Source organism: Pelecanus crispus, chromosome Z (assembly GCF_030463565.1).
Source record: "Pelecanus crispus isolate bPelCri1 chromosome Z, bPelCri1.pri, whole genome shotgun sequence".
In the NCBI taxonomy this organism is placed as follows: domain Eukaryota; kingdom Metazoa; phylum Chordata; class Aves; order Pelecaniformes; family Pelecanidae; genus Pelecanus; species Pelecanus crispus.
Window position 1 is genome coordinate 14,750,407 of NC_134676.1, and position 14,060 is coordinate 14,764,466.

The 14,060-nt window shown below is 36.2% G+C and overlaps 1 protein-coding gene across 4 annotated transcripts in view; it reads left to right on the plus strand.

Annotated features, from left to right (window-relative positions):
* Window positions 1-14,060, plus strand: part of SLC1A3 (solute carrier family 1 member 3) — a 61,360-nt gene that overhangs the window by 15,720 nt on the left and 31,580 nt on the right. For 3 of the 4 annotated variants that reach the window (XM_009477999.2, XM_009478000.1, XM_009478002.2), the window contains exon 2: window positions 1,591-1,728. The exons of the other annotated variant lie outside the window; for it this stretch is intronic. In XM_009477999.2, coding sequence (XP_009476274.1) covers window positions 1,591-1,728 — 138 coding nt within the window. The remainder of the gene's footprint in view (window positions 1-1,590; window positions 1,729-14,060) is intronic. 4 annotated transcript variants of the gene reach the window in all.

Below are 14,060 nucleotides of genomic sequence, written 5' to 3' on the forward strand. Positions count from 1 at the left end.
CACTTTGTACTGCTTGGACAGTAGTGGACCAGATGATCAAGCCCTTATAGTATAGCATAAGGACTAGTTCTTATAGCAGCTTCAGAAACCCTTACTAACTTCAGTGAGGCTTTGTACTAGTGCAGAGATCAATTCATGTGGAACTAATTGCAGGACTGCAGCCTAAGTAAGAAACTGGCCTAGCTCTATTTGCTTGTTATCCAGTTTTCAAAATGTAGTGCTCATTAAGTGCAGAAACAAAGGGTCCAGATGGATTCTTTATATCAGAGAAATGTATTTCCCATATAAAAAGGAAATAATCAGTAACACTGTAGTAGAATTTAAAACCTTATTGAAAAGAAGGGAAAGAAGAATAGATTTAGACTAGACATAAGAAAGAAATTTTTTACAATGAGGGTGGTGAAGCACTGGCACAGGTTGCCCAGAGAGGTGGTGGAGGCCCCATCCCTGGCAACATTCCAGGTCAGGTTGGACGGGGCTCTGAGCACCCTGATCTGGTTAAAGCTGTCCCTGCTCACTGCAGGGGGGTTGGGCTAGATGACCTCTAAAGGTCCCTTCCAACCCAAAGCATTCTATGATTCTGTGATTCTATGATTCTATACGAGGCAGTGGGGAAGAACATGGAGTCAGGAACGGGAAGGAGGGATAGTTGAGTTTCACCACCTGTATGTTTAAGGAGTGTTCCAGATCCTGGAAAACCTACATCAGATAGGCACCAAACCATTTACCATTCAGTAGATTGTAACTAGTTATGTCAATTAACCAAATAATTAACCAAATAAGCAAATAAAGCAGTCAGTGCCAAGTACAGGACAAAATCTATGAAGTTCTAGCTGAGAAGTTTACATTGTCACATGTCAGCCCATCCATGGCTTCCACTTGTAAATATGTCTCAAGCACCATTTATCTGTTCCCAGCAAGATAAATGGATCCAGGCACTGCCCTACCCCACTCCCTCAGGCATTGACACCCACCACTTAATCATCCAGTAAGACTTTCCAACCCCAATTAGCTGCTTCTTTGCAAGTGCCTGTGTTTCTGAAGATAGGCCTGTGTAAAGCTACTTACCTCCTGATGCTGTTTTGCTGTGTAAAGACCTAACCACAAGGGGATTCTCAAATACGTCTGTCTTGGTTATCTCATCCAATCTGAAGCACATCTACAGGATGAGGCCCCACAGAGTAAACAGGCATGGGCAAGACTTCTGAAGGTTGGTAGCTAGTATGAATATGCATTGCATATATGATTACACTCAAAATCCCAGAAGTCAAAGCACTTGGCTGCAGTAGCAGCGACTGTTTCCTTTTCATTAATGCTCAGGATGTACCTTTGACATTAATCCAGATTTTAAAAAATAGCAGCATGAATAACCTTCTGATCAGTTACACTGACAATAATCTAATGGCTCTAGTAGGACTACTCATAATAGTAGTTGATATTTGAGAGAGCAAATCAGGAGTGCAATCTGGGGCATAATAAAAAATGCATGTTACAGTCAGATATGTCAAGTAAATACTATAAAGATATTCATGTTCAGATGTTACTACTACTTTAGAAGAGTAAGTCATGATATCTTTTCCCTCTCTTCAGGTGTAATCCTTGGATTTTCTCTCCGATCATACAAGATGAGCTATCGGGAAGTCAAGTACTTTTCATTTCCAGGAGAACTACTCATGAGAATGCTGCAAATGCTGGTCCTGCCACTGATTGTATCCAGTTTAGTCACAGGTAAAAAAAGAAACAGGGTTGGGTTTTTTTTTTTTTCTTTTATATAATTTGATAAAAATGCACACACCAAATCATTAAAAAAATGAACATTCCATTTCCCAGAAGTGTTATAACCTGCAGAAAATGATACCTTTGCTATTGCTGTTTTAGAGACAATGTAACAAAAGGTTTGAATTAATATACAAAGAAACTAAAAGATGCTTCTCCCAATTCCAAGACAATCTAACCATACAAGTTACTACATGTAGCTGCTATGAAGCTGACTCTGTACTCCTTTTTCTTCTTTTACTTTCTGAACAGGTATTTCCTCCACAATGATCTATTGTTATCAAAGATAATGTATCTCAGAAAAATAGTTCCAAGACCCAAGAAAGTTTAAACCATTGATTGTGGTCAATAACCCATGCTTGTAAACCCAGATATGTAAAACATCTGTCTACCTCCTAATCTTTTAGCAACACATTAGAAAAAGTAGGTGATAGATGGGATAGATTGGATAGTTTGGATGAAACTTCATTCCATCAGTTCTGGTTTCCTGTCTTCTGGTCAGCAACTCTATTAAGTTTCAAGCCCTCTTTACTAAGTTGTTTCTTTCTAATATTTGCTGCAGAACTCCCATACTCAAGTAAATATTCAGGTATTATTGAATATCTAAATAATAAATGAACTATAAACTTTACAGGTGTACTACTCTGCAATTTTATAGAGCTATTGGTTTCTTTTTTTTTTTACACAGTATACTATAATTCATTGGATACAAGTCTTGTGCTTCTCAAGGCATTCTTAAGACCACTCTTTGCATCCATATCTCCCAGATATGATCTGGGTTTCCATTTGTATTTATGTAAGTGTGCTCAATGACAGTTATGACAATATCAGAGCATACGGTCTCTGAGGTATTAGAAATAGACTGGGGATGATTACGTTCCTTTGCAAATTCTGTGAATGGCAAAGAAATTAGAACAATAAAAACAAAGTAATAATTATAGAAGCTGTGGGCTGTTATGTAAGTGAAAGATAAATTAAGAAACTGAAGACTTCTGCTATACAGGTAAACAGTTCTGAAGGTTATTCACAGACTCTTGGGAAAATAAACTATAAAAGGTGAAGTCAGCCCAGTCACATTTCTCTATAGATTGTTTTGGTACTTTCATGAAAGAAACAATGCAGAATGTCATTCAGAGGTTTTTACTCATGTTTTCATTATGATTTACCATTATTGCACGTGGCTCAAGCAGGTATGCAGTTTTCTCCATGAGATTCTATCTTCTGATGTTTATGTTACCAGGCATGTACTAACGTCTGCTTGGGAGAAAATACAGGTTATTTGCATATATTTCACCATCTTTTACTGTTTATAGGAAAATATGATTACACAAATATCTGTATTCTTCATCTTTTGTGGTTTACACACAAATCCAACTGCACACTCTATGCTGGTCTTTATTCTCTACAGTCTTTCAAATGGGAGAACTCCTAAGTCAGCATTCTCAATCAGTATCTCTTACAAAGTCAAAGGCAAGATTAAAGCACAGTATATAGGAGGTAGCATAAATAACCAAAGAAATAGATTAAATTCTCATTTGGATTATTTTATGGCTAAATCTGGCCTGAATTCTTATACAAGCACTGGCTGACCCTTTTGCTCCATTTCTGTTTTGAATTTGCTGCAGTTATAGGAGTTCAAAATATTTTATAGTTTTTTATTGCAATATAACTTGAAGCATTTGACATAAACAAATTGCTTGACATAATTATTTTAAAATATGCATTGTCTCTAAAAGGAATATAAAATCAATATATATGCGTATGATAACAATTCAACTCATAACGAAACAGGCAAAGACTGCAAGATTTGCACCAGTATTAAGAGCAGTATGCATTAACGTTTTTTTGAGCTGTTACATCAAGATCATAATGAAGTTGAAATTCCAGCCCACAAGTTTCATCTGCATATTGCAGTTATTCACTAAATGTAAGAGCATCAGAACAAGGCACCTTTTCTTAACAAACTATATATTTCCTGAAATCACATTCACAAAAATGATTCATGACCAGTCTTTATAAAAAAACTAGTTGGAGCATAACATTTGTGACAAATATTAAAGCTAGAGAAATTTTATAATGGTTATTTGCAAATATTTTGCACAATTCTGGTCATAGTTCAATTTAATAGACAGGCTGCATCTCCTTCCCCAAAATTTTGGAAGCTTGGAATTTAGTTGTACCGGGACTACTACTTCTAAATGCAGGCAAACTAGGATTAAAGTCTGTGCATTTCTTTCAAATATCTTTGTATGGTAAAGTATAGCAAAGCATAAAAGGCCCAGTCAAGGTCTGAGACTAATTTTTGCTGCACATTGCAGAAACAGTAAGAAAATAGTTTATTTACTAGCATAAATCAAGCTGGGGAAAGATAAAGAGAATGTAGAAACAGTGAAACAGGGAGGTCTGCTGGTTTGCCAAAGATTATACAGCAGATCAGTAATAATAGAATCAAGCAAAGATCCCATTGTGAATACCAATACAACACACTGTGCATGAGATGATAATGCTTGTCCAAACTGTTAATGGGGGTAACACTAATATGGTACAAATGAATCTTAATCACAGACCAGGATTTTGTGTGCAAGATTCTGTACAAACACAAAGAAAAAGACTGTGAATCTTCTTACACGAAAGAAGGCTGTCCAGTAAAACAGTTTAGAAGACTGAGTATGGAAGGTTTACCTCAAAGAAGAAAAACATCTTAGTATGTAGTTTGTAGTATATCTTTACTTATATTCAATACCCTTTCTAATTCTAGTAATTACATGACTGTCTTTTATGGAATCTGGAAGATACAGAAACTTCCCTGCCTCTGATGCAGCCTTTCAGTTAACAACTACAACATTAACAACTGCAGGAGACACAACTGACTTTCATTTGGGCAGAATCAGAGGCATAAGGTCTTGTCCCCAGACTTTTTCAACATGTTCATAGTATTTACTGCTACAAAAACTATAGAAAGTATTGACAAAGTGCAGAAATCTGGAATTTCCATGTGTGGATGCCTCTTAACTAACCTCGGATGTACACATGATGCTTTTGATTCCAACTATCAAAGGAGTGCAATGAACAGTGACAATGTTAAAAACAAGTAGTAAGGAACATGGTCTATCTCCTCACTGAGATAAAAACAAAGGTATACAAAGTGACTCAAGTAATAAAACAAAACACAAGTAGAGATCACGATTAACAGCCAAGTTGCAGAAGCAGTTGCTTGAAATTACCTACAATGAAACAAGGATAATATTCAAAGAAAAAACTGAACTTGAAAGAGTATCCAAGCCACTCCCTTACGTAAATCAGGAAAAATGCAGCGTCTGGATATAAACAGATTCAACTGCTGAAAAGCCATATTTTGCCCAGAGCAACTTATGGATGTAAAATGTGGAAAATTAATGCTGTGACATGTTGTATAACCCTAGGCAAACCATGTTTCCCTTTTGTATCTCTCCTTTCTTTCTCCTTTCAGATGTAGCGCTGGTGAGGTTTTTTTGTAGCTACTCAGCAGAAAAGAAGATGACTATAGATGATGGAAATTTTAATGGAGACATGTAGATTAAGTTATCACACCTCAGCAGATGCAAAGTATATAGCTATTTTAGTTATATTGCAGTAGAGATGGAAATAAACTTAAGCAAATAATTACAGCAAGAATGCTATATGGGGCCATCACTGAGACAGTTGCTGTGAAAATACTACACCCACAGTTACCTAGTGACTGCTTGCAGCTAGCTATGGTGATATCACCAATAATCAGGTATGCATCAATAGACCATATTTTTTTACTAGATACAACTGTTTAACAGGAATGTGTAAGCCACAAAGTTAAAAAAAAAAAAAATCTCCTGAAGTTAGCATATGGTGTAATGGACCTGGACTAGGTTGTATGAGAGGGAACTGCAATACAATGGCATAACCTCCCACAGCCAGATAGCAGCTGCACCCAGTCTTCTGTAAAGACATAATTCTAGAAAATAATACAGTCTCATGGTATTAAATTTAAGAAATTAAGTTTTATAGTTGCCTTTCCAATACTTAGGATGAGGCAGTAAATGACCCATCAAATGTAACTGGATGCAAACGCTATTAAATCTTATCAAAAAACCTATTCTCTAGTAAATTATTAGCATTTTTCATTTTGACAATTGTAATGTCCTTTATTAACATATTAAATTAATATGTAGGTCTCTGTGTAGTTCCAGTGTTCTCCTGTCTACTCGCTGAGTCTATTGTGGAAAAAAGGTTATCACTTGCCACAAGGCCACAGGTGCTGTCTCGTATCAGCCACAAATGTTTATGGTAATTTCAACAGATGGAAAGTCTCTCATTCAGCAGAATTCCAGAGAGGGGAACAAATGCTGTGGAGCCAGCATTATCCTTCTCCCACGAAGTAAAAGGAGGGGCCTAGCAGTAATTCCCTTTAATTCATTCTGGCAGAACAGACCTATAACCAGTGCCTGTGTAACATCTTGGGTACTCACAGTAAAGCTGGAAGCCAAAAATATTAACAAAAGATAGTCTTACTCTTCTGTGTTTCAGTTTAAGAAGTATATCATTCCTGATTCAGTTCATATAGTTCATACATAAAAAGTGAGAAAGAATTAGGCAGTGTTTGCTCAATTTAGCTGGTCACCAGAGCAATGAACCCATTTTCAAAATTCTAAAAATTGGAAATTTTCTGATTTCCCCAAAACTCTCTGATTTCTGCATGGCCTAAAGAAATTATTTTAGAAGTCAAATAATCAAAACCCATCAAATCAATTAAAAGTTTTATACTGATCTCAGTTGACTCTAGTTACAGGCAAAAGAAGAGAACTGACAGATTATGAGTGAAGCACCTTTTAGATTGCCAGTCTCTTTGAGCTGCCTGTATTTTTGTACTGGAAGCTTTCTACAGAGGAACCCTGTAGATAAATCTTACAGTAGTAAACCTGCTATGAATAACCAATCCATGAACATTATAGGAGTGTGTTATTTTTTACTTATACCTTTCTTCTAACACATAAAATGTTATTAAAAAACTAACTTACCTTCTTTTTCAGGCAACTCTTTCCTCTTTCTCCTCTGTCCCATACTATATAAGCATGCCAACGCTGTAAAAGCTGAATTGCATGGCAGCTTTCATTTTATGCACTTGTACATTTCATGCACATATCAGTTTATGCATTCATATAGGTATTTACATATGCACTTTGCATAACTGGATGACAGTGCTATTTAATTTGAACATCCAAACACTTTTATCCACAAATAAAGGAAAACTCATGCTTTGATTTGTGTGTCTCCAAAATGAGGTCTGGCTAAATATGTGGGCATGCAAGTTACCAAGTTTGTAACATGTAAACAGATTTCATGTAGGGATAAAGAAACAATTGAAGAAATATTACTAGTGTTGATCCATGTTCTGTAACAATTTCATCTCAATCTAACATCTGTATGGTAGATTCAGGCCAACAGCAGCTAAAAATATACAAACATGAAACTTTATACACATAATTACTTTAAACACCTGCTTTTCAGTACCTATATTACTGTATAAAACAAAAGTCTATTAAATCTGGCATATGGCTTGTAATAATCATTATTTAGACAGGCACTCAAAGATGGAAAAATTGGAGCCTTCTTATACTGTTCCCCTCCACAGCCTTTAAGGGAATGTGGGCAGGATAAGTTTAATAATTATTTCATGTAATTCTGAAGTATTTTGGACAAATGGTTTTAAAAGTTAAAAAAAAAAAAGTTTAAGTAGCATGCAGCTACATTTTGGAAAACCTATAAGAAAAAAAGGTAGGTCGGAAACTATTCAGCACCTAGAAACATCAATCTTCAAGTTGAAACACAAAAAGAACTATGAGCAGACTCAGTGTGTGTTGGCAATCAATTGGACTACGATTTCCTGAATATATTTCCTGAACAAGTTTTTGCACAGAAGGTGCTCCAGGAGGAAACAAACTATACCCAGCTGGAAGTCAGAAAGCTTTGTACAAGGCATGGATGTTAGAAAATCAAAATTAAATGTTATACATATTTGTACAATAAATACAGCTTTGGGTGAAACCTCTTACTCAGAAAGCGTCTTAATCTATGCAAATACTAAAAGCAAGGAGCTACAGAAAGGATCACAAAATTAAAATATAACTCACTTCTGAACCATTTCTGGGACAATTTTGCAGTAGGAAATACACAGCAATCTTATCTGCACAAGAGCCTGAGAGAACAATTCTAAGTGAACACAGATCCCACTAAAAATTAAAATGCAGTAAGAGTAGAGATGAAATTCCTGCATATAATGACACTCTGTACAAAATAAAATTTGATTATAACTTAAAAAAGAAAACCTAAGCATGATATGCAGCATCCAAAAGCAGAAAGTACTCAGCAGTGTAGTTTTTGGTCTTAGTCTCTGCAAGCAATAATGCACAAACAGCAAGGGTGTTCAGAAGCAAAGTCTGCAATAATTAAAGACTTAAAAATAATTAAAGACAATAAAAGCAAAACTAAAAAAACATATGAAATCATTCACATTTGCTAGAAGCCCTTAATTAAAGGCTGATTTAAATTTCATTGCAAAATGAAAGAAGAAACTTTCTTAGTGGACCACTATTTTTAGTTGTTTCACAAAGTATTGTATAACAGGTTTTTACACACTTTTGTTCAGTTTGCATTCTGCATGGGCTTCCAGCTGAGTTGATAATAGGTAACAACCTCCCACCCACAAAGACTTAGTTTTGATTTTTTTTATCCTAGTTCAGATGCATAACATCAAGACTTTGCTTGCTGACAGGCAAGTCACTGGCAAAACAAAAAGCAAAAACTGTTTGGAAGAACATGTAAGAGTTAAAGCATCTTGCCTGAGCCCTGATGTTCCATTATCAATATACACTGTCGCTTTATTAACATTTCTATTTCAGTAAATGTTCTCCATTGACATGAAATTAGACTTAAAAATAAAAGAGATAGGACAAACTGTATGTCAAGAAAGAAGGAAAGAACTACACACAACAATATTAGCAGCTCTTAATTATGCCACTGTTGGGAAGTTGACAAATAACAACAGTGTAAGAGCTGTATCAAAGTATGACAAAAAACAGCCTGAAAATTTGTGAAGAGGAGTTACACCCAGATATAGTTAGGTACACAGAAGCTTTGTTCAGGCTCTAATAGCTCTCACTTTCCTACTTCTTTAACTTCTTTACCTCTAGCCTGAACACCATAATCTGCATCCCCATTTCCTACATTTGAATGTAGCACAACTCCATCATATTTGCTTCCTTGTCAGTTTGTCTTTGCTATAACTGCTCATGAAGACCAGGAGAATCTAATCAAGAAGGGTCCTGAGGCTGCATTTTGGGGACACCAGGAACATTACTGGGAATACTTGCACACCAGCAGAAGTAACACGTATCATCCTTTCATCAATGTGGTAAAATCTGACAGACACAAAGTACTTCGGAATCACTGCATCAGCTACACAGGTTGTTGCAGAAGGACCAACTGCAGACCAAACCACATGCAGAAGGTTGTCATCTTTCAGAAACAGGAGGCTGTAATGCTATCATTAGGTCCTCTACCCTTGTTTTCACCCCTCATTTTTTTTCTGTGTTTTGATAATGGGCAGTTGTTGCCCTATAATATATTATCTCCATTTAATTCTCAAAATTAATTGCTACATGCTGTCCTTTAGCCATGTATTTGGATTATAAACTTCTGTAAGGCAGATCCATCATTATCATCATTACTGGAGGCAGAGATATGACAGTCTCTTGATAGCACTGCCGAATGCCCCACCTGAGTTCTGAGCAATGGAGAATGAGGAAAAGTCACTGTGCACCACAAGAGCTACAGGACTCAAGCCTTGGGTCCGGGTTCCAGGATAATATTGGATTGTCTGGAAGAGGAGGAAGGCTGCCCAGCTAGTTGTTCATCCCGGTGTCTGGCTGCATGACACAGCCCTCACTGGTGATGGAGGGTAAGAAGGAGAAAATGGAGACAGTCAGGACAGAAATCTCTAATGATTGGTTGAGACTACAGATACAATGTAGGATCAGCAACATCTGGGATTTGAACTGCATGTTAGAGAGTCACAAAGCAGATCCCACACCAGCAACAATTCCTTTCATCCAGACACTCCTGTTAGTGCATATTTTTTTCTTTACTTTCTCTTTCAGGCTGTTTCTGAATATATTCCATATCATCCGTTTCAGACCTTGAGAAATTAATGCAACGAAATACAAACAATACTGTTGTATATGGCATGAAGAGTCTCTCCAAAGATATCACTGCACATATTTAAGAGCTTACCTGGTTGCTAGGAATTGCTTTCCAGTCATATCATAGTTCCTTTTCATAGCTGACAGCTTTTTGCAGATGTGGCTGGCACAGGGTAAAATACATTTTCGGTATTGATTTGTTACAATGTTGTCTCCAGATGAGTGCCTGAGGCAGCCGTGAACACAGCAAATGTTTGCTGAAACCTAGAATCTCCTTACAGAATTGCCAGCCTTTTTTAATTGGGTGGAAGGTCTCTCAATGTGAACTTTTTCAGGCTCACACAGTCTGATATAATTTTCTTCACACAAGTGAGTCATACTGATATACTGTTATACTGATGAAGTTTGATGCAAAACTCTTGTAACATACCACCAGTCCCAGAAATGACTGTTTTTTGTGCTGATACCTTATTCTAGAAAGCATCAGTTTTCACTAGGTCTGGGCATACTGTGCCACTTCTACGCACTGCCTCAGATATTTCACTTGGGCCATCCTGATAACACTTTTCCTCATTTACACAAGGCCTTTTTCATTTGATCCTCTCTAGGACTTGGTCTCCCCAGGTTTGACTGAAAGATGCCACTGATACATACCACAGCAAAGTTAATACAGTTTACTGAAAATCCTATCTATGCGTCTCTAGGTAACAAGTGCCATCTGAATTCCAGAAATGGGGAAAAAGAAACTCCTACAGGACCCTACTTTTTCTGAAGGCTGGCCTTTCTTGAGTTGCCTGACTCAGTGTTTCTCAAGTTAAAAGTTTGTATATTTAGCATTTCTGATCTTGGCCAAGAGTTCATCATTGTAAAGCATGTCATTTCCATCTGAAAGAGGGACATGTACAATCAGTACAAACACAGATTCCTTGGATGTTTGTACACTTAGCGAAACAGGGCAGTTAGTACACCACAAATTTTCAGTTCCTGCTATTGTGAAGACAGTTATTCCTAGAAAAACAGCAAGAAAAGCACCTAGGATGGCAAGCTCTTAAATTTTCATTCCTCAGCTCACCAGATACAAAAGTTCCATGTATTTCTTCTATTGATAGTATCTCAAAAGGACCTTTTTCTCTGCAGGTGTCTGTCAAAACCAGATAGACCAATGCTGATCTACAAAGAGAAATAAAAGCTACTAGGATACAGAAAGACTTGTGCAAAAAAAAGTCTCATTATTTATGGGGCCATACCATGTGGGAAGTGAAAAGATAAAATTCTTCACAGTTTCACACAACTGAATAGCAATTCAGTTCTAATACTGAGAAAGAAACATGCAAATAAAGTAAACAGTTGAGTCCTCAACTTTCATGCCAACAGAAGCTTTCAGATCTTAATGTTATTCTTAAAGACCTATCATCTCTGGAAGTCAAGTATCAAAGCAAATTAAATTCCTGGCCCCCTGGTTATGAAGAAAAGCTCAAAAATAGATCCCGACTATATTCTGAAAATGCAAGAGTCACACAACAAAGAGCACTTATTTGAAAAAATACTGGGTTTTGGAGTATTCCAGTATTTGGAGAGCATGACTTGTAATTCCTGAGTAGTTAGAGTTATCAGATCTGGTATTAATCTTTAAGCAATATTCATCTTCTCTACTTCACTGAAGAGTTTGAAGGGCTTCAAGCGTATCACAAGTTGTGAAGAGTTTTTTGGACTAAGTACATTAACACAAACATTTATTTAGATGCCTCAGTTAAGCATGTTTTCAGGATCAGGCTTCAGTTTGTAATAATTATATACTTAAACAGAGTTAACATTTTTTTCAGATAATTACACCTTTTCATTCTCAGACAGCTATACCGCTAGATCCTTACAGGTGGTAGATAAGAAAAGTACAGCATAGCACTAGAAGTACCCTATTTGCACTAGAATTAACATGCTGTTGCTGATTCTTTCCTCCATAAACAGCTCTCTTATTTTCTCTCTACTTGTATGCAAAGCTAAATACTTACTTTATGCTGACATTTCACCAACCACTTCTAACTTAGATCTGAATACTTAGATAATATCAGAGATTCGCCAGTGAATGTAGTTTCTCTTCAGAGCTAGAGAAAAAACAGGTTTTGGTCAAGAGTTCACTTAATGAATGGCTATTTCATTAATGAATACATTCTTGCACTGAAAATCAGCTTTGTCCAATATTTCCAATTACATTAACTCCCCAAACCCTGAAAACAAAGTTAGAGAACATTAGCTTACTAAGCCTGGCTAATATCTGTCTCAAGGCTAATGAAGCTGTGCAAAGGACCCACAGCCATAGAGAAAATAAAGCTTTCAAATTCAAGATATGATGTTTAATAGTTTGTTAGAAAGTAAATTGGCTTCTTTTCTGTTCTGCAGAACATCGCAGTCCAATAACAACAGTGATCTAAAAAAAAAGTCTTCTCTTTCATGTGTTTAGTTTAAAATCAGCTGATACTTTCTTTGGTACCTCAGGCCTCTCATAGAAATTCATATCCCCAATCCTGCCTGCAAGCAGATGGTGCCCTGATGGCAACTGTATAACACTTGAATTGTTGAAGCCAAAACCTATTTTTCAGCTATACTTAAGCACTGTAACATCCTGGAAAAGAGCTGAATAATATTATTAAAAAGCACTGATTGCTACTGTCAGGCATTCCAGAGGAAGTCTTAACTTTTTTCCATTGCCTCCTACAAGTCTGTAAGGTGGAGAAAGACAAAGGAAAAAATGTACAGCTTTGATGTTGCAAGGCTGTAACTGAAGCAGTGACCCAAAGTTCAAGAGGTCACTAAAACAAAGGAGAGAAAAGAAGGAAAACAAAAGCCTGTTCACATGAAACTCCAAGTCCACACTTTCGTAATGAGTTCTCAGAACAGCCTTAACATCATTACTGAATTGTGAAAAAAAACCCAAATTATAATGACAATTTAAAATGTAATAGACTAATTGCTGCTGAAGTAATGACTCCTTAGTATTCATACAGCATATTACCAGAGGACCTTAAATTCACAAATAGGAAGTAGTTTTTTTCTAAAGCTGATTTGATTGTTACCCATTAAATTCTTGGGGTTGGGGGGTGGGATTTAGGGTGTAATTAAATTACTGTTTACTCCTATGGTCCATGAAAATAATAGAAAAATATTTATGATGTTATGCATTAAGATGTTCTTATTTATTATTAAGACATTAACTTATGGATTTTAAGCAGTGTTTTAAAAGGCTGCTAGTTCATAAAGTTAAAAATGTCTATACAAATTTTTTCAAATTATGTCTGCATCAGATCCCATACTTTTTAAACAGACTTTGCTATACTTGATAAAGGAAGTCTCAGGTTGTTTCTAGATTCTTTATTAATACAAGATTCATTTTTTGATGCCATATAAAACTTTATATGCAGAATTTTTCTTATAAAATCCAAGTTAATGTAATTCTTTGAAAAATAAGAATCTAAAAGTACTCTGCATTGTCAAATTAGTAACTGTTCTGCAATTTCTAATGCAAATAATAACTTAATAATAACTTAGAGACATGAAAGAGTTCCATGCATTTCCTTTTGACACAGATAGATAATACTATGTAGCAGTGCATCTTATTTGTACCTGAACTATCAGAGGGACTATACTAGGTTGTGCACCAAAGTCAATACCATATTGGGGGTAATGTCTCTCAGTACAAACCTCCCCAGGTTGAGAAGATGTTACGTCAACATTGCTGACTTCACTGTCATAGATAGATAACTGAGCTAATTTTATATCAATATGAGGAGCAGGATAGCAACAGCAGCATGGAGCTCCATTCAAAATTATTTACGTTGCTTCATCTGAATGCAGATAGCACTACAACTTGGCAGAAATTAAAATTATACTTGAGGTGTGAGAGGAGAAAAGTCAGCAAACAAAGTGTGAATCCATCAAGAACAGCCCGTGGAAGCATACATACTGTTGCAAAATAGCACAAACTGAAAACATGCCTGGCACATGGAAAGGAATGTAATAAACTAAAAGGCTTACAAGAACATGTAAACACCAGCAGGGTGTGTGTAACATAGACAAAAA